The sequence below is a fragment of the Podarcis liolepis genome, assembly GCF_965112155.1.
Source record: "Podarcis liolepis genome assembly, chromosome: 9".
NCBI lineage: Eukaryota > Metazoa > Chordata > Lepidosauria > Squamata > Lacertidae > Podarcis > Podarcis liolepis.
The window spans coordinates 54150610-54176451 of record NC_139564.1 but is presented as its reverse complement, the minus strand read 5'-3'; the positions used below and the strand labels follow the sequence as shown (position 1 = coordinate 54176451).

The window sequence follows — 25842 nt, the reverse complement described above, 5'->3', positions numbered from 1 at the left end:
CATTACAACCATAATCAAGGCACTGGATGATGGGAAATATAGTCTGAAATGTCTGGAGTGCAAAACGAAAGCTGCACCAACCATTGTTTAGTGTGATGTGCAAACTTGGCCTTTGTAGTGTCACTCTTGGGGACTTTGGGGGAAAGAAAATGGTAGGAGCAAGGAGGAACTCTGGGTGGCAGTGATGAGTTTCACCTCCGAATTTTCCCTTCTCTCAAATTGGAAAGAGGGGGTTTGGCTGCCCTATCACACACACACACACACACACACACACACACACACACACGAAGCCCTGAAATATAAGCTGAAAGTTCCCCTCAGGAGAACTTTCAGTTCAACACCTCCCTGGATAGCTGCATACTATTCTCAGAAATAACACATGGTAAAAAAAAACCTCAGAATGAAGAATGCAATGTACGCAGTGGCGTAGCGTGGGTTGTCAGCACCCGGGGCAAGGCAAGTAATTTGTGCCCCCTAACCCGTGGATTTGCACCCCCTAACCCTAACCCCCAGATGTTGTGCCCGGTGCGGCCCACCCCCCCTGCACCCCCCACGCTACTCCACTGAATGTACGAGAAATTACTCAAATCAGAATCAAGTTTTTTCTTGCCACAGAAATGGGGGTGACAGAACCGGCCCTTAGTGCAGAGTATGTATAGGCCGGTTTATAGGCCATTAACTTTTAAACCACCCTTTGGTCTAAAGAGAAAGAAACCACATCTCCCAGTGTTTTACATTTTACCACAATACAGTATTATGCTTAGTAATCCAGGTCTTATTGAAATCTATCTTGTAAAAATAAAGAAAATGGTACTTCAAGCCTGGGATGTCTTGTATCAAGTTTTTTGGGGGGGCAGGCAGTTGACTATATAGAAAATCCAAACCCAGCCGACAAAGGAATTTGTAATGTGCGCTGTGAGACCTTCTAGTAATCATTCAAACCTAGCAGCACATAAACTTGCATTCCACAAAAGCAATGCATTTGCTTTCCCCCCACAAATGGGATTCTCACAGCTCCCCCCCCCCACATTGCCTTGGGATTGATCCAGTGCACAGACTTTAAATGCTTTCTGCTTCTAATAAAGAAAATGGCTTCCACCTGTGCTTTCAAAATTCTTATGTGGGGGGGGGGTAATATATGGGTTCCTTAGAAAATATACTGTTCGTGATGGAAAGAGACATTTTAATTTGAATAATAGAGAAAGAAGAAGTTTAAGATCTGCAACACTGGCAGCTCGTTTTTTAGTCTATGGGGAAAATCTCAGTCAAGCAGGAATCGCTTCTCTGGGCAAGGGGAAATGCCACAATCATTCCTGCTGTAACTACCCCATTAAACAATGGCAAAACTGCAGCATATATTTGCTGGTTGATTTGGTAAAGGCAAGAAGGCTGCCCTAAACTTGACAGGATGAAGCCCTGGGTATCTATCTCTGTCTGTCAGGCCAATCAATCGTGAGTCATTCATTGGTTGTTCTGCTCATGGAAGACAAACTTTGGAATGCAATGCTTATGCTTTGTGGTTCTCAAACTACTACTAAGTCCCTTGTTTATATAGATCATTGGGGTGTGCCTTAGCTTCAGAAAGTAATGTGAGACTAATTACCCCACATTACTTTTCAATGCAAAAACTTAAATGTTAGAAACTAACAAGAGTACCCTTTTTAAAAAAAAGTTTCACATGCTAGTTTTACCTAGAAGGCATTGCATTGCATTGAAAATTATAACATTCCTGAAATGGTACAAGGAACAAGAGGAGGGAAAAAACTGTGGAACTGAAAAGACGTGCCAACTCTCCAACCTGAAGCTTAGAAACATTAGTTCTGTATCTTACAAGAAGTCTCCAATGATCAAACAGAATGTCCTTTCCAAACTGTCCTCTGTCTGATTGTCTGATGGCTTGGGGGACAGAATGCCCACAAGTGTCATGATATTTGCATGGGGGGGGGGGACAGGAGAAAAGCAGTTGGATCTCTCTATTGCCTATAAAATGGGATCCCCTTTGGCCAACCTGTACCAAAACCAGCAGGTATGGTGCTGTAGGCAGAGGCATAGCAGAATGCCTGTGAATGTTCTGCCATTTAGATTGGATGCACCAATGTCATAGGTCGCAGAACAGAGGATGCATCTTGGCTGAAATCAATGCAAAAGCAAAGGTGAAATTAAAACTGGGAATAACCAACGTGCAATGAGATGAGTGTAAGTGAAATGAAAGTGAAACTAAACTGTGGCCTTTAGAAAGTGAAACTAAATTAAACATTTTCAAGCGCATACCCCAAATAGTTTTGAAAAGATTCAAGATGCATTCTCTGATTCTAAATCTATCTAAGGGAATGTTTTTTGCACTGTGGTCCAGAAAATCCTGGCGTTCCTAGGAAGCTTTGTCAAAGGCTCCTCAATGGATGAGAATGTTCGTAGTACTCTAATATCATCAAGCTTTCTTGGAAGATCATTTGTCCATTATTCACCTTCACACGTCATGCACAGCCACAGAGGACTGTTGGATATTCTGTTGGGTACAAATAAAGCCCAGCAAATTCTGGGAACTGCAAACTGAGCGTTGTTCAGTTCCTTTTGCAGTACACACAGGAATTTGCATGCAGGAATTACCAGCAGAAAAGTTGATATGGAAAGAGTTCCCTGTTGTTAGAACAGCGTGAAGCTACTTTCCATTGGAACAAGTCAAGTTTGGGCTAATTCCACAAAATTCATCTCCATTTGGTTAGTGTGGTATGTTCTTTGATTGTGATCTGTGGGCAGGTCAGGTTTGAAAATCTAAACATAGGAAAGGCTCTGAAGTGGATTTATATGAAGCTTCTAAAAGGGTGTGTTTTGATCAATAGAAATGACCAGCATTGTAACGTTCAGTTGCTCCACAACCTTCTCTGTCAAAGAGGTTTCACTATCATGGAGGCTTTATCATAGATACAGTGAAAGGAATCCACTCACCTGGCACAAAGACATAGATGTCCTTCCCCTCCACCTCACCATCTTCGTCTTGAGAATGATTGTAGTAGCAAGTGTACAATCCAGTGTGAGAAGCAGAAGCATTTGCCACATCAAGCACGGTCACAAACAGGCCGCTGTTGTTCTCCTCGCTTTTGAGATCTATGGTATGGTTGCCATCGGGTATTGGATGTTGCCAGCTGACTTCACTGTCTCCAGAACATTTCAGGGTGAAGGGGGAATTCAGCTGCACAACCATTTCATCGTTGTTTGGCAGAATAGTCGGAAGCAAAGACTGGCAAGAGGCTAGCCATGGCCCTGTGAAAATAAAAGTATAATATTTTTACATTGGAATTTGGGGAGGAAATGATCATCTGCTCATTTCTGAACAATGGCCATTTCTATTGGGGGAACCATAGTTCTGCAGGACATGGAGCACTCACTTTAGTACAGCAGGCTACATCTTTAGTTCAGAATACCAGAACACCAGAGATGGGGAACCCAGATGGGGGCCAGGAAGAGACCGCATTTCAAGCACAATTGATTCATTTTAAGGTGATTGTTTCTGCACCATCCTTTTTTATGAAGCCACACACATATCCAGTGAAGTCATCACATTCATGCAAGGACTTCTGCTTGTGTAGCAGAACTTCCCCTTCCTCCCCTCTCCCTGACAACTCTGCTCCAGAGACAACTCTGCCCCAGAACAGATTTGTGGGTGCACTGAGGAAGGAGGAGGAGAAGGAGGAGAAGGAGGAGAAGGAGGAGAAGGAGGAGGAGAAGGAGAAGGAGAAGGAGAAGGAGAAGGAGAAGGAGAAGGAGAAGGAGAAGGAGAAGGAGAAGGAGAAGGAGAAGATCCATTGCACAAATCAGGCAATTTTGTTGGTCACCTATATAGACCAAACTCATGCTATTAGCCTCTCCTTTCTCCAAGCTTTCTGATGATACCTCTCCAGCCCAGGCCAGAAAAAATATAAGATTCCAAGTAGTTCAGCTGTTGTGTCTTTGGGTCTAGGCTTAGATAATTTTGATTTAACTATCAGCTCTCTGCTGAAGAATATTGAGCTCGACAAACAATTTCAACTGTGGTTACCTGTCAAGAAGCAGCCCACAATCAGGATCGTTCTTCGGGAAGGACCCATGACGATCATCAACTGAAACAAGAACAGGAAACAAAGGCAAGGCATGATTAGTTAGTGAGGGTATAGGAAATGACAACGCTACATCTGCAATGTGCATTAGCACCTTGGAAATGTGGAATGATGGCATTAATCATTCTGTACTGTCAAAAATGACAAATAGTCCTGGAAGCACCAATTTTGGTCGGCTACATTCAAATCTATGTTAAATTCACCAGGGGTACCATTTGGCAGATTAGCACATACATTTCTATTTACTGCGAACTGAAAAAAGATACCCACAACAAATGCACACAGCACAATCTCTTTCATATTTTCTCAGAAGTTCTGCAGACGGCGGTGGGACTTGCCAGTGTGCATGAGGCTGCAGTCTTAAATCTCGGGTGTATTTAAGAGCACGCTTTCGAACCTTGCTGCAAATTTTGCCCCCCTCTCTCTTTCTCCAACTACCGAAATCAGACACGATATCTTCAAAAATATGCCAAGTGGATCTTGCAAAATTTCGGTCTCTTACATTCAATGTTTGAAGCAAGATCTTGAGGATAGAGTAGTAAACACTATATGCAATTCTCAAAAGCATCAGTATTGGGGGGAAGAGAGCAGGAATGGAAAGCCTGATCTTGATTAGCCTATTCCACAGACAGCATCCATTTAGTTATGCTCTTCTCCAAATTCCTTTGGCTCATTGAAAACATTATCCTCAAGCTGCAGGAATTTCTTATGAAAACAGCCCCAGAGAAACACAGGCTCCGCTTTGACCCATCTCTGTTCAGTGCTGAATACGCAGCTTTCAAAGATCTTCACCATTTGCAACAAGCAAGGTTGCAGTCCTCTGCACACATATCTGGGGAGTTAGTACAATGAACATACTCCAAAGGTAAATATGCAGAAGATCAGGATACACATTACTCCACTGACAGTGAGGGGGAAAATGGTTATCATAGTTTGCTGGGCTTTTAGTATGCCAGGATTTCCATTTTATATAAATATATGACATGCATTTTTCTTGTAAAATAAATATCCTTGATCATTTAAAACCTAGATTCTAAATGTATGACGAAACTCTCTTGCTATACATGAAAAGGGATATATGACTGGGTCCATGTTCATATTGTATTTTGTTTCTTGAAGAGCAAGACAAGCAGTACATTATTACTACCATTGCATTCTCTTTTAAGTTTGGCTGAGCGAATGGCTGTAAATCAATGGCTAATCTCTCCAGGACAACAACTAACAAGCTTTTTCTCTATGTGCCATGTGTAATTTATAGTCTTGGGTAATCAAGCTGCCCACCTGCTCCTTTCTAAAAGGCTAACACCGAACTCTCTTTTCAAGTGAAATTGCCTTTGAACCCAATGGAAGTCTTGGAACTGACTCTGGGATTAGGTGGGTCTGGCTGACTGTGTGATTTGGTGAAGGCTCTACAAAGAAAACATGGGTGAGGTCATTAGGAACATTCAGCAGGACTATTAAGAGGCTGTCTGGTTTATCAAGCTGGTCTCAATCTGTGCTAAGTTGCATACACAAAATACATGTCAGTGTGCAATTTGAGGCTGAAACAAATTTGATCAGAAACGTTTTTGCATTTTATGAGGAAATTATTATTTCTTGTAGTTTTGCATTCAGGAGGTCCCGGGTTCAGTCCCTGGGATCTCTGGCTAAAAGGGTCAGGCAGCAGGTGACATCAAAGACCTCTGCCCAAGACCTTGGAGAGTTACTGCAAATCAGAGTAGTCAATAATGGACTAGGTAGACAAATCGTCTGAGCCGGTATATCTGTTCCCCCAAAGAGTCCTCTGCAAATTCTAATGTCAGGTATGCACCAGTTACTTCCTGAACATTTGATGCACTTTATTTGGTATCCAAAGATATTTCATTTTCCTATATTTACCGACAGCATTGAATAGATGACAAGAAATGGCATTTCATGTTTGACAGTTGACAGCATGGGAGATTTCATATTTGACACCAGCCATAATCAGCGTCACTGAGAAATGTTCCCAAGTCTAAAAATATGTGTATTGCAAATGCTGAGGTTCTTTTAAAAAGCACACACCCCTTTGTATTTAGAGTGTTCAAAACACTTCACATCATCCCATTTTGATTTTTGTCAGAATTTCAGCTGGAATAAGGGGGTTAAACCTTTCCTCCCCATGTGCTGATGCAAATTGCACACAAACACATACAGGGCTGGCTATTACATGTGTTGTTGTTTTTCTTAAAAAAAAAAACCTGAGGTAGTTTTTAGCAAATGCACAGGTATAAATGCTGTCATGGTTGCAGTGGCAGTGTCTGTAGTGCATGGATAGGCAAACTAAGGTCCGGGGGCCCGGATCCGGCCCAATCGCCTTCTAAATCCAGCCCACAGATGGTCCAGGAATCAGCGTGTTTTTACATGAGTAGAATGTGTGCTTTTATTTAAAATGCATCTCTGGGTTATTTGTGGGGCATAGGAATTCGTTCATTTTTTCCCTTCAAAATATAGTCTGTCCCCCCACAAGGTCTGAGGGACAGTGGACCGGCCCCCTGCTGAAAAAGTTTGCTGACCCCTGCTGTAGTATGTTGGAAGTGGTGTTGCTGCTGGACCAGGCCCTAAAATGCAGTTTCTCCCCCCCCCCCTTTTAAAAAAGCACTCTGTAGCACACTGGTTATTCTGTATCAGTGTTGATATAAACTTGCAAATGCAGTCACCATGAAACCCACACAGCTATTCTGAATAGCAGTTTAAGGGTAGGGTTAAACAGCAATTTCACACACACACAAAACACACACACCCATGTGGCAAAACACTCCATTGCAAATGGTCCTGAGTGTACAAAAGTAGCTTTTTGGATCCTGGCCACAGTCTATGATGCACTGTGCTAGATCAACTCACATAACAGATGATCCTGAAACAATATAGCAGCAAGACCTCAACAGGCCAAGAAATATTGTCTTATAAATGGCAACTCAGTATCTCTTTCCTTACGCAACATGCACAGTTCAATACAAGTGACAGCGCATGCTGCTTTTATACCAGATGTTATCTTGGGTCTTCCCTTTGCCCAGCTGAAGAAGTGGGTTCTATCAACAGCAAATTTACAGCATGACCCTAAGCGTGTTTACTCAAAGACTTAATAAAGATATTTAGGATTCTGCCGTTTATAGCATCCACCTCTTCTACTGGACAAAGGTATGATACAAGCATAAAAGGTAAAGGGACCCCTGACCATTAGGTCCAGTCATGGCCGACTCTGGGGTTGCGGCGCTCATCTCGCTTTATTGGCCGATGGAGCCGGCATACAGCTTCCGGGTCATGTGGCCAGCATGACTAAGCCGCTTCTGGCGAACCAGAGCAGCGCACGGAAATGCCGTTTACCTTCCCACCAGAGCGGTACCTATTTATCTACTTGCACTTTGACATGCTTTTGAACTGCTAGGTTGGCAGGAGCAGGGACCGAGCAACAGGGGCTCACCCTGTTGCGTGGATTCGAACCGCTGACCTTCTGATCGGCAAGTCCTAGGCTCTCTGGTTTAACCCACAGCACACCTTGCGTCCCTTGATACAAGCATAGGCACTCCCAAAAGACCATCCATAGGACTGCCAGTCACATTCCTATCCATCCCTACTAAACTATTATTTGTTGCCAAGGATTTAGCTTTAAGCAACTTCAACCAAAACTCCTTTTCCATATATGATAGAAAATGAAAAGCTTACAGCCATACTATCCTGAACACGCCTCATCCCGTCTGATCTTGGAAGCTAAGCAGGGTCAGGCCTGGTTAGCACTTGGATGGGAGACCACCTGAGAATACCGGGTGCCATTGGCTTAGAGCCTGGGTAGCTCAGCTGGTTAGAGCATGGTGCTGATAACACCAAGGTTGCAGGCTTGATCCCCACGTGGGACAGGTGCATATTCCTGCATTGCAGAGACTATATGATACTCAGGAACCCTTCCAACTTTAAGATTCTATAATTCTATGAATAAGGTCCTTCCTTGGGGCAGAACCAGAGCTCCATGGTACAGCATTGGACTTGCATGCTTAATCCCTGACATTTCCAGATAGGGGCAGGAAAAGCTCCAGTCTGAAACCTTGGAGAACCTCTGTCAGTCAGAGTTGACAATATTGTGCTAGATGGGCCAATTGTCTGACTCTGTATAAGGTAGCTCCCTTTGTTCCTAAATACAGTGGTACCTCTGGTTAAGAACTTAATTCATTCCGGAGGTCCGTTCTTAACCTGAAACTGTTCTTAACCTGAAGCACCACTTTAGCTAATGGGGCCTCCCACTGCCGCCGCACCACCAGAGCACGATTTCTGTTCTCATCCTGAAGCAAAGTTCTTAACCCGAGGTACTATTTCTGGGTTAGCAGAGTCTGTAACCTGAAGCGTATGTAACCTGAAGCGTATGTAACCCGAGGTACCAGTGTACAGACTGTACTTGTGACATGCATTGGAACTGCAACAGCATATCAGGGAGGAACATTAAACCAATACCAAGGAAAAAGCAAAGGAGTGATTTACTGACCACTGCAATCTCGATCTGGCTGCCCTTCTGTAAGTAGAGGGATGAGCAGCAGCCTGCATTCCCCCACCAGGACTGACAGATGACCAGAACATGCACAACAACTCCAGAAATTCAGCAGATGGCATTCCTGCAGAAACAAGTCATCTGCCTTGGCTTTTCAATTAGCAATAATGGCCATGTGTTTATGTAAAGTGCCTCCCACTGATAAGAGGCTCTTGGACATCAAAGTCGTCTTCCCTTCCAGCCTTCTTCTCCCCTCATCTTTTTTTTTTTAAATCACAGTTCTAGCCTGTATTTTTCCTAGATAAAGAATCCACAGTACATACATCTTTTAAAAAAAAGATATATCCCATAATCTTCTCTGATTAGCTAACCTCTCGTGCTTCAAGCTGCCTCTGCTGTCTATTCTTGCAACCATCTCCCATCTATTTACAGAAAAAGAAAATGCACTGAGTTCAGTGAAAAATACTCCAAATCAGTGTGCTTAGAAACATTCTACAATAAAGTTTTCATGTTTAAAATAAACCACATCAGGATTCAGGGCTTATCCACACTTTTGCCCTGTTCTTTACTGACATAGGTTCACATTTAAAGCTCTGTGTCCAATAAGTTTTGCTTTGTTTTTGACCTGGAGGTTTCTCAGTGTAAATGCACTCTCTAGCACTCAATTGGAGCAAATTCTGGGTTTCCCCAGGTTGTTGTTCGCTTCGAGTCAGCTTGGGGCAGGGTAGAGAGCTGCTCCACAAGTTCCTGATTTTGGTGATCATCAAATTGGAAAATACAGGGGGGGGGGCAGAGAGAGAAAAGATGACATGTTGGTTTGTAGAGCAAATGGAAATTTGAGCTACTCCCTTCTTTGTTAGAAAAGTTAAGACCAAAAACACTAGTAAAGGTAAAGGGACCCCTGACCATTAGGTCCAGTCATGGCTGACTCTGGAGTTGCGGCGCTCATCTCGCTTTACTGGCTGAGGGAGCCGGCGTACAGCTTCCGGGTCATGTGGCCAGCATGACTAAGCCGCTTCTGGCGAACCAGAGCAGCGCAGAGAAACGCCGTTTATCTTCCCGCCGGAGCGATACCTATTTATCTACTTGCACTTTTGACGTGCTTTCAAACTGCTAGGTTGGCAGGAGCAGGGACCGAGCAACGGGAGCTTACCCCGTCGTGGGGATTTGAACCACCGACCTTCCGATCGGCAAGTCCTAGGCTCTGTGGTTTAACCCACAGCGCCACCCGTGTCCCTCCAAAACACTAGTAAGTGGGCATTACAATAAACAACACCAAGCCAGCCATTCTGCAGTTCCTCAGAAGGGAAGCAAAGTAACAGCTCAATTGTATTAATGTTTATTAAAAAATACAAAATACAAGTAAACTGTTTGCGTCATGGTATTTCCCAGCGAAAATGTGCATAAAATTGCTGCCTATCGCTGCAAAATCTTAGGCAAACGTGCTTGGGAGGAAGCCACACTGAACAGAATGGGGCTTATCTGTAAGTAACCATGCATAGGAATGGGCTGCACAAGTTCTAAGGTGTTTGCTTCTAAAGTACAGTCTTTCACTGTATTGCCATAAAATAGCCAGTTCACAAAATTCTGTCCACCGCTCTCAAGCAATGCCATGTTAAAGTGTGAGTGATGGATAAACAGAAGTCAGGGGACCAGCTTTAGAAGAGCGAATGGAGCAAGAGAAAGAAAATTCACCCATCTTACCCTCCTCCTAAAACACCATTGAGCCCTGCTATGAAGCTCCTGCGGTGTGATGTGGCTGCATTTACTCCAACAGGCCAGTTGGCGGCACTGTTGATTCACGCTGATACAGCAACGTTCTATTACTTTTGACTGATGCAAACTTTAGCCTCAGAGGCAACAGATCAATTTTGGAGTGAATCCAGATTACCTAAATAACATCTGCTGGAAAACCTTGATTTTCAAATGGAAAAAAAAATATGTATTTCTGCTCTGCTTTTGCTAAATGCCATGACCCCACAGTCCTAGAAACTGCCCAAGCATTATTAGAACCAGGTAAGGAACCAGTTACATAATCGCAAGGTTGTCCAACATTTGCAAGGATTGAAAACCTCCTTGAGGGTCATCAGATGCTAATCAGCCTATAGTCTCCCCAAGGAGATGTTGCACATTTCCAAGAAAGCATCAAGGAAGCCCAATAAAAAGAAACACATTTTGAAGAAAGCTTTATATTTTGCAAGCTTCACTGAAACATGTTCATGGGGCCACCTGCAACTTTTCACGGTTGCTGGCTTTTTTCCTAGCAAAGTTCTACCGAAAACAGAAATTCCCAGTGCAAGGAATAGCAGGGGATTCTGCAGCTTTCAGTGACTCCAGGGGAGAGAGGAGCAGGCAATAAAAAAATTGGCTTCCTAGATCCATTTTAAAGATGATGAATTCACAGGCGTAAAACCTGAATGAGTTACAGGATCAAATTCTCCATCCAAGGCCCGTATCCAAGATTGCTTTCCAAAAATGTCGATTCCTCCTTGGTTTGATGGATATCACTTCCCCCTTTTGGCCCATTACCCGCTGCAAGTATTTCATTTCCTGGACTGTTTCCCAGCCAAGGAAATACTGAAAGAGCAGAGGAGAAGAAAGAAGAGAAGGGTCTTTTCCTAATGCCTCCCTAGTTTGCTGCTCCTAAGGAAGGAACATCACCTTCCTGCAACCTTGCATCAAATACATTGAGTGATGCACATGTGACCTGGGGCCATTTAAGTTACTAATGAGTGCCAGACTCCCATTTGTGGTAAAGTATGCTTGGTGTAGGGTGGCGCTGTGGGTTAAACTACTGAACCTAGGGCTTGCCGATCAAAAGGTCGGTGGTTCGAATCCCCGTGATGGGGTGAGCTCCCGTTGCTCGGTCCCTGCTCCTGCCAACCTAGCAATTCGAAAGCACGAAGTGCAAGTAGATAAATAGGTACTGCTCTAGTGGGAAGGTAAACGGCATTTCCGTGCGCTGCTCTGGTTTGCCAGAAGTGGCTTAGTCATGCTGGCCACATGACCTGGAAGCTCCCTCGGCCAGTAAAGCAAGATGAGCGCCACAACCCCACAGTTGTCCACGACTGCACCTAATGATCAGGGGTCCCTTTACCTATGCTTGGCATAGTTTGAAAATGCCAGTGAGCTTCGTATTGGCCCAAATTGAAACTTCATGTGGTTCCCTCACTGCGGGAAGCAAAGTTACAGAGAACCAGGCAGGGGGCCTTCTCGGTAGTGGCACCCGCCCTGTGGAACGCCCTCCCATCAGATGTCAAGGAGATAAGTAATGATACAACTTTTAGAAGACATCTGAAGGCAGCCCTGTATAGGGAAGTTTTTAATGTTTGATGTTTCACTGTGCTTAATATTTTTAATTTGCTGGAAGCTGCCCAGAGTGGCTGGGGCAACCCAGTCAGATGAGCAGCATATAAATAAATTACTACTCCTACCAACTAACTCTAATTCTATCCCACCCTTTCTGCCAAAGAAGCCCAAATATGTGCACTTACGACTCTCCTATCTTGGCATCTAGACTTCCTTTTCACATTAATATGTTATGTCACTAAAGGATTGCTGGATCCTAGCATGATAACATCTGTTGCCTTTTGCTTGACTGAGATTCTAGGATGGTATGTGTGCCTCAGTGGTGTAACGCAGGAGTGTTAACTCAAAAGGTTTTCAGATTCTCTGAACATAAACTCCAAGCTGTAGGTCGCTAATGTCAGGGCAGCCAAGATTTCTTGCTACTACACAGTGAGGAAAGCAGTGGCGTAGCGTGGGTTGTCAGCACCCGGGGCAAGGCAAGTAATTTGCGCCCCCTAACCCGTGGATTGGCGCCCCCTAACCCTAACCCCCAGATGTTGCGCCCGGTGCGGCCGGCCCCCCCCTGCACCCCCCACGCTACGCCACTGGAGGAAAGAGAATGTGAAGCTGGGCATATGTAAGCCTTATTATTAATTTTAATTAATTATTAAATTATTATTATATTAAGGAATATTAAGGAATTAAGGAATCCTTTTGACCCTTAAAGCAAGCAGCTGGAGGAAGCTGAAGAACACTTAAGGCTGCCATCCATCCCTTTTGCTACAGAGGTTAGAGAGATGTACCTGCGAGTCCCCACTTAGCCATGAACTTCACTGGGTGGCCTTGGGCCAGTTGCTGTCTCTCAGTCCAGCTTACCTCACAGGGTTGTTGAGAGGATAAAACAGGTAGGGGGTGAACCATGAACACCACCTTGATCTCCTTGGAGGAAAGGTGAGGTATTAATGTAAATGAAATAAAATAAAATAAAATAAAATGTGCCCCGCTGAATTCAGGAGTAGTAAACATGCCTAGGAATGGGTTGCAAAAATATAAAATGAATTCTATGCTCATTGTGCAGTATAAAGCTTTTCCAGTACACTGGTACCTCGGGTTAAGAACTTAATTCATTCTGGAGGTCCATTCTTAACCTGAAACTGTTCTTAACCTGAGGTACCACTTTAGCTAATGGGGCCTCCTGCTGCCACCATGCCGCCAACGCGTGATTTCTGTTCTCATCCTGAAGCAAAGTTCTTAACCTGAGGTGCTATTTCTGTGTTAGCGGAGTCTGTAACCTGAAGCGTCTGTAACCCGAGGTACCACTGTATTGTAAACTAATCCAGTGTTGAGGCAAGAGCATCAGTTCCCATCATCCACTGCACATTTCGTACACACCTTCCAGTCAAAGAGTGCCAGAAGCACAGGTACAACATGCCAGAAATGGAATACGTTTGGGGAGCACTTCCAGGTGGCTTAAGCAAGCAAACCGTTGCTATTTTGCTAGCTATATGGTGAAGCAAAGAGATTCTGGAGTCACAAGCCACTCTGAACTGGGGAGAACCAGTCTCTCTCAGTTCAACACAAAGCTGAGTAAAACCCACAATGTCACACAAACACACACAGACAAATGGATTTTTGCTTGGTGTTTTGGGGCAAGTCACCTCATTTCTTAAGAGCCATGTAACAGCAACCCTGTAAGAAAAGGAGATCATAGAATTATAGAGTCGGAAGCAATCCTGAGGATCATCTAGTCTCCTGCAAAACAGGAATATGCAGGTGTCTCAAATGAGCCTTAGCACTATCAGCACCACGCTCTAACCAACTGAGCTATTCACTTGGAGTCTCAATGCCTTTAAAAATCATTATTTCTAGACACCAGCTTAATATTCACCATGCCTTACTGATCTCAGAGGTAGTAGCAGTAACATGATGCCTTTATTAGGGTCAAGGGAAAGTCACAAGGTCAAGCCATGAGGTCTGTTCTCAAGGAGCCACAACAGATCTAGCAGGAGAGGTGGGACTTCAACATTACTTCTCAATGGAGTAGTTTTTATTATCTATAAATGAAGTTCTGTTCAGAATACTTGAAAAGTGAACTCCAGGCTATCTAAACTGGGTTCAAACTTTTCCTGCATTATCTCCAGTCCATTTTCATGCGTGTGTCAGTCACTCATGGTGGAATTGTAATTTTTAAGTGGCAAAATATTGATTTCCGTCAGATTCTGCAAACTGAGAATCACAGGGTTCGGAGTCTGATGATAAATTCGCACAACCACTTTTTAAAAGGTTTTCCTCATTCAGGCTAGTTCGTTCACTCACTAAATGTCAGGCAGGTTGTCACAGCAATTGTTTTGACTAGCTAAATCCACATGACTTGACTTTGGAATCTGGCCACACAAGACAACCTGGAAAATATCCTCACCCCACAAAAAAGTTTAACCAGAAAGATTTGGGCTGTTCCCCTGGAAATGACTTGGAGCAGGCACAGGCAGGGTGATTAGAACATGCAGAACGATTCAAAAACATCTGCTTATACTCAACATGGAAGAAATGGTCATGAGAATATGTTTATGACTCACTTAGACCCCCCCCAACCATTCTGTCCAGCTCATTGGAGAACCACATTTGAGATCTTTCAGAACTTCTTATACAGTCTGACCCACCATGTCTTTAGAATGGTCCACTCACAAAACCAGAATCACATATCCACACACTATCAAAATTGACCACAGATATCAACTACGTTGAAAGAAATACATCATATGAATTCACCACTGGTGAAGTAGGATTTCTTGCTCTTGTTATTCTCACTTTACGCAAAAACAACAGTGCCCACATTGACGTCTCTAGGGTCAAAATTTGATTCAACCAGAGTATGTGGAATCTATAAGAAGTACCGGTAGTAAATCAGGTGTCTTTTTAGGGGCAGGGTAGTCTCCTAGTTCTTAATATTTAAAGCAAAAGGTGTCTGGGTTGAGACACCACATTCCCTGCTCTGAAAACCTGGGACTGTTTGTGGACCTGTGACCACTCCAATGTTGAAAGAAATCTACTCTGCACATGTTCAGAGGTATTCTTTCTCCACTTTGTGGTCTTGTGTTTATTTGTTAAGGTTGGGGTTTTTGTGCTTCCGCAAACATCCCAAGCTCCCCCAAGCATACAAACAACTCCCACTTGTTCCTCAGAGACTTCAGCTTCATTTCAGGGACAATGAGTTAAAATTAGAGGGAGGGATAACAAATTATAATAATGTATAAATGTTGAATTAGAGCACTGGAAGAGCCATCTGTTCCAAACTCCTGGCTACAAGATCAAGTTTCTCTGAAACCAAGGGCAGCAACCAACGAGGACCCTCCATACTTAAATCATGCTCAACTATTTGGTGAATGAATGGATCTGAAGGCTTCACTCATTGTAGAGTACTACTCGCAGCGTGACCAGAAAAGCCCGGGAGTTAGAATAGCAGCAGCTGGGGGTCGCCACATATCTTGTAAGCAAGAGGGCTTTCCATTCAGTGCGTCGTGCGTCCCCGCAGGAAGTTCCCTAATGTGAGGAAGGGAGAGTGCTCAAAAGCAGATTCACTACTAGCGATGAATGGGGTCTCCTGTCCACATCCCCCTCACACTCTGGCACAAGGCGCTCGCAATTCGCCAAAACAATCGCTGGAGGGCAGCAGAGCACCGCCAACCTCAACGCCTCGCTGCTGCTGCTGCTGTGCGTTGTTGCAAAACGGCGCAGAGGACGAATCTGACCTCGCGGCTATAATTTACTGCTGCCTCTTCCCTTGGGAAATCAGAAGATCTGGCACGGTCCAAGCCGACCCACCCCGCCACATCACACAGTCAACACAGCAGCATTCAAGATATTCTGCGCGATTCCTCCACTACTTCTCTCTCTCTCCACACACACACACACACACACACACACACGTGTCCAGCGTTTTTAGTGCCTGGTCTTAAATTCTAAACTTTCTTCTTCTCTCTTTCATATCCCCCGCCTCCCCCCACCCCCAACTCCTGGTGTGGTACTGATCATGGACTTTGCTATTTCTCGGTAATTAATGAGTTCACCACCCCGTGCTCTTCTTGGCAGATCACGGCATTGTAGAATTGTAACGGTGGAAGGGACCCAAGGGTCATCCAGACCAACCCCTTGCAGTGCACGTCGCGCGTCAAGATCAGGGGTACGTGACTCCTCGCTAGTTGTCTTCCCTCCCACCCTTGCTCAACTTTATCGCGAGAAGTCTTTGCGGGGGGGGGGGTGACCTGCGGACTCGACAGTTTTAGAGGGAGGGAGAATGTGATTCTGTAGCCGAGCAGCAAACCGCATTCATGACTTCTCGCCAGCCCCAGCCCCAGTCAGCGATTTGGAGACCGCTGTTTTCCATCCGTATAGGAATCACCAAGGCCTTGCCTGGGAAAGCAAAACAAAGCGAAATTTGCAAGCTGGAGTCTTCCTAGATTCCTCCGCCCCGCCCTCTCTCCCTTCTTCTCCTGAGGGGTCCCACGTATTTTAAAAGTCACCACCCCCCTTCCTAAAGCCAGCACATAACAGATGCCTCTTTCCTTTCCCCGTGTTTTTAAAAGTGGCAATATTGAGACATAGATTCGAGAGCCATTGTGGCCTTCTGGGCAAGAGGGAAGGAAACTCAGGCGCGGGTTCGAATCCCGAATATCTGGCAGCACGCAAGAACTTCGATTTGCTACCAGGCGCGCTTTTCACGTGTTAGCAATAAGATTTCTAGGGCAAAACGTAACTTATGAAGCGACATTCTAACCACCTCAATGCACCTCAAAAAATCCTGCTCCCTCATCTCCTTGTTATGCACTCTGACCCGCGTTTCAGTGTCTTAGCATGAGGCCCAGATTTTGAGATGATCGCTGAAGAACAACATCTGGAAGCTGGCTTGCGTCCACTTACAGAAGACAGACCTGCATGTGTGAATGAGACATTACAGACCATAAAGACATGCCGCTTCAAAAGCCATGCTTTGCAGCCCCGGTCTGTTCACACGTTCAACTGCGAGTCACCAACGCTGTGATCAGATGATGACCATGCACGTGTGAATGGGCCCTCGGACTTCACCCTTATTCGATAGACCCATGGAGCAAAGGAAAAAAGTCAGGCATCAGCCAGCCTGACTCGACTTAAGGGATCCTTTCCAGAATAAGCGGCGCGAGCTAGCTTCCAATCCCATTGTAAAGAGACGCCTCGACATTATCTCATTGTTTAGCTTGGAGACTGCTTACGTTCACACGCTTTTCACAGCCTGCCCGTTTAATGCCCGCCAGGGCTTGGTGGGTCTCTGTCCACACACCTTGTTAAGCCGGAGTCGCTGGCCTCGAAAGTCCATTGAAGGAAGGCGCCTTAGAAGAAATCAGCGCTGCGGCTTAACTGGCTCGAGGATCCGTTTCCTCGCAGAGACCAGTACTTCACATGGGGGGCTCTCGTTTAAAAAAGAAGAGTGAATGAGGAAAGAGAGCAGAGAAAGAAAAGCTTAGACTAAGAGAAGATCTTCCTTACGCTTTTACTCCTTCCCTGCGAGAACACAATAGGATTGTCTGGACCAAATTCAAGAAACAAAAATTTGGGAGGGGGGGGGAGCGAAAGGGGAGCCTATTATTCTGTGCCCGCCTCCCGTGAGTTCTTGGCCGAGAGGGGTTATGGTCTTCCGGGAGGATTTGCTATCAGATCACCTAGTGAAAAGGATCCCTCCAGGTTTCAGGGAGATGCGGGCCGTAGTGACTGTCGAAGATGAAAGGGACTCCCGGCTCCTGCTCCGGATTCTTTGTGTGAAGTAGATTCCAGGGTGTTTCAGCCGAGCGGTGTTTCAGAGTTGATTTATGTGGGTATTGGGATGACACCCTTTCAGTAGATGAAAATTAGTTAATCCTTGTGACGCAGCCCTTTAGGATCGGAAGGCAAGAATAGACCCGCGTCTGCCAAAAGTCCCCTCGGTCAAAGCATCAGGAAGGGGAAAAAAATCAGTATAAACGCCCCTCGACTCAACGGTGGCCTATGGAAGCGATTCCAGTTAGACGGGGCTGTGATGGGGAAAATAGGGGGAGCTGGCAGAAGGGCGCGCGGGTGCTGAGCTTTGATTGCCTTCTCCGGGAAACTCCAGATTTCACAAATGGTGTCTCACCTCGGAACAAAGTGCCGCGGAAAAGGTGCTGCAAGTGGAACTCCAGGTCCGCCCCGTTGGGTCAAGAAACGAGGCAAAAAGAGAGCGTCGGGGTCGTCCGCTTCGATAACAAAATCAAGGCGCTCCAAGTCGCTTCACCTTTTGGGGGGAGGGGGGATGAAATATCCATAGAAATGGAGAAGACAAATGGAGACAAATGGAGAAGACAAATTCTTAGGCTCCAACGAGAGATACATCCCAGTTCTGTGGCCCTTTCGGAGCCAAAGCGATCTGAAGCGGAGTTGCAAAGGTCTTCAGGGACTTTTTTTTCCTCAAAGCAAGCAAGGGAGAAAAAACCTCTCCGCAGGAGTGTGTTTGTGGAGGCTAATCCAGAGTAAACTCCCGCTTTGGGGGTTGTGCGCTCGTCCTTCCCCACCTCCGCCCGGTCCCAGATCCGTTTCTGTCCTCTCCAGCGGGTTGTCCCGGCCGGCCGTGTTCTTTGGATCGCCCACGAGCTGCTGGATGGACGATCCCGGTCCAAAGAAAACGTTGAGCAAGCGAGCGAGGAGAGAGCCATTTCCTGGTGCGCCCGCCCAAGAACTTTTTTTCCAAGGCGACTCGGCTCGCCTTGCAGCGTTGGCAGCGCCAGACAAACAGCCCCGTCGGGTTTTCCATAAGCAGCGTCTGCAATCCCCGAACCAAAAGTTTCCTCTTCCTCGCCTGGTTCCTCGGGTCCAGCTTGCGCGCAAGGCTAGGATGGGCCGAATTAAATGCGCGTCTTTAGGGACGCGGTGGAGAGGGCAGGGAGGGGGTTTAGTGGCAGCCAGTCGCCCCAAAGGGCGAAAGTATCTGCTTTTGAAAGGATATTCTAGCCACGTTTAGAGCGCCACTGGGCGCTCTTCAAATTAAAAGGGCAGATAAACAGGGACGGGGGGGTAGATCTCCCTCTGGGTCTGATACACTGGGATCACCAGATTCGGAGTGGCTTCGGTTTAGAGGGGAAAGGAAAGGGCAAGGAACGAAGAGTTCTAGTAGTTATTGGAAAGAGAGAAGAGAGAGAGAGAATGAGAGAGACCTGGATTTTAGGACTGCCACGATTTCTTGCCTCTTACCTTCCGCAACAGGCTCTAAGCTGTCCCCCGACCTCCCTGCATCTGCTGAGCACAGGCAGGACGGAGAAGCCAAGGCTGCATGACTAGCTCCCCAGTCCTCTTCCTGCTCCGGGATTCATCTGCAGATTATCCCCGCTGTTTAAACACGCATACGCTCAAAAGGGGCTTCACTCCAGTTTGAGGCAGGCGCGCGCGCACACACACACAAACACACACACACTCGCGCCCCTCTTTCCCCTCCCCTCCAGGAGCCCCCCTTCTGCTGCTGCCCCCCTTCCCCAGTCCCTCCTCCCAGCCCAGCTGCAGGAATGCGGCGCGGTGGCCCCTGCGCGCTCCGCCGAATCTGGTTGTCATTAACGCTGCCAAGAAGCAGGCAGAGTTTTTTCTTTCCGCCAGCGCCGCAGCCTCCCTTCAGACCCGAGTTCACAGCTCCCTGGAGAGCAACACCCGATCGCGGAGATCCCTTGGCGACTGGCTGGGGACACTTGCCTTACGGGCAGGAATCCGAATTGGAGCTTGACTCCGAATTGAGGTGTTTCTCTGTCCACTCCTGTATCTTCCCCCAACATCCCATCCAGCTCATCCCCAGACCCGATCCTCGGAGATTCCCCACCTCTCCATCTTCCCCTCTGCTCCAGAGCGCTGCCTCTTTCTCGCTCGGCGCCAGGAAGAAAGAGAGCGTCTCACCTTGGCAGGAGGCGAAAGCTCCGTTTCCACCACCGCCCCCCTCTCTTTGCGATAAGCTGCCCAGCAAATCCAAAAACTTTCCTGCAGCTCCCCGTTGTTTCAGGAGAAAGCTGCGGTCTTGGACACACTGCCTCGGGATTCAGTTCCCTACTTGATCGACGGGGAGGGGGCTCGGTTACTCTACTTCTGCGCACATAGAATCGCGTGGCAAAGTCTTCGCCCTCCCGCCGCGCGCCTGTGTCCCCAAAGGCGCTTTCTTATCCCACCCAGACACACCGAGCTCTCCGTTTGCTAGAATCCGAACCTCGAAAACGTCCCGAGAGAGAAAGAGAGAGAGAAAGAGAAGGAAGAAATCCCTTCCCTTACCTTCTTGTGTTAATAATCCATAAAAAATAGTACGAGGAGAACGAAAACTTTGTTTTTGTTTTTGCCCCCAAGTAAGGTCCCAGTCTCCCTGCTGCTATTTCCCTTTCTCTGATGGCCTCAGAAACAGAGTCCTGTAATTGATTCAATGCTAGAGACCATCCTGCCCAAACTAATCATTTGCTTCAAGTAAATAGCTGTCAGGAAATGAAGCCCCCCCCCCCGCGCTCCTTCATAATAAGAGCCTCCCTGGTTTGTTGGGCGCCTGAGCTCCTCTGCCCGCCTCTTACGCTGGAGGGGGGCGGGAAGGGGGGTCAGCCCTGGCTTTCGGGCTTCATTTGGGACGGGGGCGGAGAAGCGCGTGCGTGCCTGTGTGTGTGTGTGTGTGTGTGTGTGTGTGTGTGTGTATTGGCGATGGGGAGAGCTTGACCATATGGTAGAGGCTGGAGGTGGGAGGGGGACATTTGCACGACCGGGGGGGTGACTTTATTTCCCCTTCTTCCCAAATGGTCCCAATTTCATGAACGAACAGAAGTTTCCCCTCCTCACACAGTCCCAGGGACGGTAGGTCGGTCAGCTGCGTAGACTTGGGTTCACGCTCGCCGTGTAAGTTGATGGAGGCGCAATTGTGGTCGTCCTGACTTGCTAGTTTATTTATGATACTGTCGTTTCACGGACTGGCCCCAGCCCTGCAGCCAGTCTGTGTGGAGGGAAAGCTGAGATGGGTTGTTGCGGACTGATCAGAACGCGGCTCCGGGAGCGCTAGTGAAGCCTCTGTTGCTTACGGAGTATTTGTGAATGAAACGGAAAAAGGAGAATGGGAGGTTTGGAGAGGAAGGGGGGAGGGAATATGCCCATCCATTCCTTTTCCACAATGGTGGCATTCTATTGCTTCGTGATTTTTTTGCTGAGCGTACAGTCACAAGAACCATGTAAAGGTCTTCTTCTTCCCAAGGTAGATAACCAGGGAGTTAAGTTTCTATCCGGGAAGATATCCCGCGTGAAACTGCAGGAGGGCTACAATGATCTGTGAATAGCTCAGTTGGTAGAGCTATGAGACTCTTAAGCTAAGGGTCGTTGGTTCGAGCCTCACCTGGGCAAAAGGTATCCAGGAGGTTGGGCTATAGATGACCCTCCAATTCTGTGATTTTACAACGATCCGAAGCGCATCAAGTGTCACTCGAAAGACTGTTTTGAACTGGAGTGCCAGAATAGCCCAGTCAGACTGGTGACTGGATAAGGAAGAGATGCTGTGAGCTTACTTAGGCGTGTTGTGTGTGTGTGTGTGTGTGTGTGTGTGTGTGTGAGAGAGAGAGAGAGAGAGAGAGAGAGAAATGTTGGTGGGACCAGGAGATCTGGGCGCTATCATCGTGGGAGTTAGAACAGGCTGCTATATTTATTTTCCGTCTCGCTCGTAGGAAATGAAGCATCAGAACGCGCCGCTTCTTGCAACTTCGGAGCTGTTCCGCTTTGGTGGCCTAGGGGGCAGTGCAGCTCCAGGAAAGAGCGCGGGGAGGAGGAGGGTGCGGGGAGGCGCTGATCATCTCCATTTCAAGGCGCGCGTTAGAATAATAAATTTGGAAAGAAAAAAAGCAGCAGCAACAACAACAACCAAAAAACCGAGCGAGGGTCCTCTGGCGTAAACTCTTTTCCTTTCCCCCGCAAACTGCTTTTGCTCTCTTTCTCCCTTCCTCCCAATGGAAAATTCCTGCAGGGTTTTTTCAGCTCAGTTCATCACTCGGTTGCCAGATATTGCCTGTTGCTCTCTGGCCAGCCTTGAAAACGCACTGCCTCTATCTCTATAGGGAGCGGGTTGCTGCCATCCCTTATCCTGTAGAGCTGTGGTGGGTCATCACCATCCCAGACGCTGCTTGGAAGAAGAGCTATCGTCCAGAGAAATGACCGCTGGGGCTATAAGTTGATTGGGAAAGGCTATTTCCCCTCCGGGCTCTCCGTCCATGACACGTGTCCATCCACCGTATGTTTGTTTCTGGGGCTGAAATCAGGAGCAGCTGGCTGAAGGGATCTGGCAATTCTAAGGGCGAAATGGGACTTTGTGGAGGCAGAGGAATTGGCTGCCTTGCTGTCAAGGCAGACTTTTCCTGCTCATGTCACGGATCCCCTCTGGTTGTGTTTCCAGCTTGCGTTTCTCTGGGCTCATATTGCCTGCAGCCCCCTTAGCACGACTCTCTTCCCACCACTGCATCGTCAACTGGGGTGAATGCGCAGCCCTGGCCTATTGCTTCCACATGTTCCTTCAGGAAATCATTGGAGGCAAACCTATGAACAGCCCCTTGTTCGGAATGCTAACAGGATACCGTATTGCCTGGAGAGGAACGGCACTCTGCAATCTGCAGCTCAGCGCCAGGGAAGAAAAATCCTATGTGTGTAACTTACCTTCTCGGAGTTGATTATGGCTGAAAAGCTAATACAGGAAATACAGGTTTATGTTATGGATTGGGGAGATGGGGGGTGGGGGAGAGAAATCTCCTGAAACTGACCGATTGCAAGAACTCAATTGCTTCAGAGGCCCCCGGGGGTGGGGGTTGAGTTTGGACTCCAAAAAGAGCGCTTTGGTGTACCTAGTTTGTGGACTGCAAGCCTCGGCTAAGCTCTGTGGAGAGAAGGGAGGGAAATAATAATCAGCAGTTTAAATTAGAAAAGGAGTGTGAAGCAACACAGTGCACAGTAAATAACAATGATCAGTGGCAAAGATGCTCCACTGGCAATATCCATAGCTGTCAACGTTTCCCTTTTTTTTAAAGGGAAATTCCCTTATTCCGAATAGGATTCCTCGCAAGAAAAGGGAAAAGTTGACAGCTATGGCAATATCCCTCCTGCATGGGGTGGGGGTGGGAAGGTCACACGACCAGATGTGTAAAATCCTTTGGATTTAAGCCGATCAGGTCTCATTGTTGTCGGTAGGCTTGCGTCTGCTTCTATCCAAGTTGCTACAGTCTAACCGAGTCCGCCCGTGCGTCGTCAGCGCGCAGGGAAGGAGAGGAGAGGGCGGGAAAGCGGGGGTTGGGGTTTCTCCGTGCAGATAAAAAGCCTGGAGAACTGATAATGGGTACTTTTGTTGCAGGACGTATAGTCCGGGCCAGATGTGAAGACGGAGCTACTGCTCTGGAAAACAAAAAAGAAAGGAAGAAAGATAAGGGGGGGAAGAGTCGGGAAGAGCGAGCGGGGGAGAAGGGAAGAGGAAAGCACATTCTGTTTGTAATTAGGTGCCTGATTTGAATAATGCCTTTGTTAGGATTGTAAGCCCGGAGAAACGGAGGGTTTGCAAGTGAGATCGGGACAGAGGGCATCATCACACGTCCCTTCTTCTGATGCGACAGTTCATAGATGGGCAGATCTATGGATGGATGACGGACTGACTTTGGCCAGCTTAATATGAAGGCAGCTCATCTATCAATAATAGGAGAGGGGGAGGTATTACTCACACACACACACACGGAGCAGCACCCTTTCTTCGACTTTGCAGGGAGCGAGCGCTAAAGAGAGGCCAAGAGAGGCCTTTGATCCCGCGATGTTATTCTAAGATCCTACAAGATAGTTGGACGGAGAGGAGCAGAGGTGCCATCCCTGTGTGGTCCTCCTGCGCTTGGGAAGAGGGCGAGAAATCCTCGCTTTCCCCGCCTCCAACCCCCTTCCTCTAAAGCCTGGGTGTTTATTTTTTCCCCCTTATCTAAGTAGCTGGGAGTTGATAGAAAGCAGAGAATATTCACACCATATGTGCCCTTGGGTAAGCAGACTGTTGCCCTAGCCCCCTCCCACCAGCCCTCAGCTGTCTCCTCGCCATTTGCTGGGAAGGGAGCCCCGCTGGGCTGAAGTCAACCGCCCCCCCCCCACTTCTCTCTCATCCTTCGCCTCCTTCTCTATCCTATTGTGCTCAGGAGCCAGCCAGCTCTCGTTAATGGCAGGGGTGTGCTGTGATCGATGAACTGTGGCTTTCTTGGCCCAAAAGGGAAAGTGCCACCGGCGCCCTTTCCATCCTGCGTGTCGACTGTGTGGCACTGTGTGGCCACTGGGAAGCCAGGATGCTCCAGGGAAGTGGGATGGGACCATTGCCTTGAGGGGGGCAGTGGGGGAGGCGGAAACGAGCTTCGCGCGCATCGGATCAGAATCTGTTCGTGCGCATGTGTGTGCGTGTTGGGGGTTTTCAGAACCATCATCATCCTCTTTCCCCCAAAGTAGTCTGAAGGACATTTGTTTTTCACTGAGCTAGTCCATTTTAAGCTTCGTGCGATTTGCAACGTCTCCTTTAAGCACCACATTCTTCATATATATGCAGAACAAATTGGAGCCGGCGTGTCAGAGGAGGGGCGAATGTGTATTCCTCCGTTAGGCATCAATCTGTGAAGAAGAGTGTCTGTCCTGCTTCAGTTATCCTTTTTTTGGGAAGCTATCAGATCCTAACAGGGAACTAGACTCTTACCAGAAAGTTAGCCTTACAGCGCATTCCATAGGTAGCTGCGCAAAAGTGAATATCAATGGGACTTACTCCCAGATAAATGTGTCTATGAATGCAGCACCAGTGTAGTTTTCATGAATGTTATGGTCCAGTGGTTCCCAATTAGCTAAGAACCGTTGTTCAAAAGCCAAGCCATGAAATTTGAATAATCTTTATGGTAGTTTTTGTTGTGTGAATGGTGCACGGACTCGTTTTGTGGGTTATGCGGACCCCCTGGGGTCTATGGACCACTGATTGGGAACCGCTGTTGTTGTCGAGATTAATTGCCACACTTTGTGAAATCCAGCGGAAGAGTCCCTTCCACAGCTTCCTAAAGAGTGTATAGATAGTGGATTACAGGAATGCAGGATCGTTACACCTGAGGGCTGTTTCACACGTGCATGCTTGTCACATTGGTGGCCTGACTTCAAGGGAGACTATTAGTGTATGGGGGCGGGCTGATGTCTGGAAGAAAATCGTTGCTGTGGTGTGTTGGGTCTGCAAATGGCTCATTCACAGGATGGCTGATTCACACGTGTAAGCATTGATGCAGTCATCAAGGTGATGGGGCATCAGTGTGTAAAACATATATGCACATCCTGCATTAAATCCCTGCACCTTTCCCTGAGGGAATGTATTTCGTTATATTTGAAACTGCCCTTCTTTAATCCCTCTCTGTCTGACTGCCATTAAGTTAGGATTGATACATTCTTTGTGATGATTGATTGATTGATTGATTGATTGATGAATTAATTAAAGAATCTAATGTTGAATATATCTCAATCAGTTCTGTTCCTTGATGGAAGGCAGTGTACTTATGCTAGTATTGTCTAAACAGCCTCTCCCTCTCTCTCTATATATATATTTCTGATATGCATATGTTTTTATGTTCCCATAAAAAATACTTTCCCATAAGCGTCGTATTTAACACAGATAAAGGAAGTGCCTCAGTCTGTTGCCTTTTTTTACACCTCTGGATTCCAATCGGTTAATCAATACATCAATCGAGTAAAAGCAAAACAATGAATAGATTAACACCTCCTCCCAAATACAAAGACATTTGAACATTTTGAAACAGAACTTGCTTGGCACATACGCTTACAGCCAGGCAAATATACCTGGGTTGGCAGCATAAACCACTGTGTATTGCAAAATATTATGTCTACTCGGGAGGAATCTACATTGACTTCAACGAGACTCTCCCAGGTTGTGGCCTTAATAGC

The 25842-nt window shown here is 46.8% G+C and overlaps 1 protein-coding gene and 1 long non-coding RNA gene across 6 annotated transcripts in view; one reads left to right on the top strand and one right to left on the bottom strand.

Annotated features, from left to right (window-relative positions):
* Positions 1–20456, bottom strand: part of PDGFRA (platelet derived growth factor receptor alpha) — a 55361-nt gene extending 34905 nt beyond the window's left edge. The window contains exons 1-3 of one of the 5 annotated variants that reach the window (XM_083459817.1): positions 20167–20456; positions 4037–4097; positions 2947–3261 (exon numbers count right to left, since the gene is read on the bottom strand). In XM_083459817.1, coding sequence (XP_083315943.1) covers positions 2947–3261; positions 4037–4094 — 373 coding nt within the window. In that variant the 5' untranslated portion in view covers positions 4095–4097; positions 20167–20456. Of the gene's footprint in view, positions 1–2946; positions 3262–4036; positions 4098–5375; positions 5428–17194; positions 18611–19113; positions 19464–20166 lie in introns of those variants that run through there. The other 4 variants (XM_083459818.1, XM_083459815.1, XM_083459819.1 and 1 more) reach the window with 4 other exon arrangements.
* Positions 20457–21760: 1304 nt separating this feature from the next.
* On the top strand, positions 21761–25396 carry LOC310686446. Its single transcript, XR_014515924.1, has 2 exons — positions 21761–22547; positions 23249–25396. It is a non-coding gene; the product is annotated as an uncharacterized lncRNA (long non-coding RNA).
* The last annotated feature ends 446 nt before the right edge of the window (positions 25397–25842 follow it).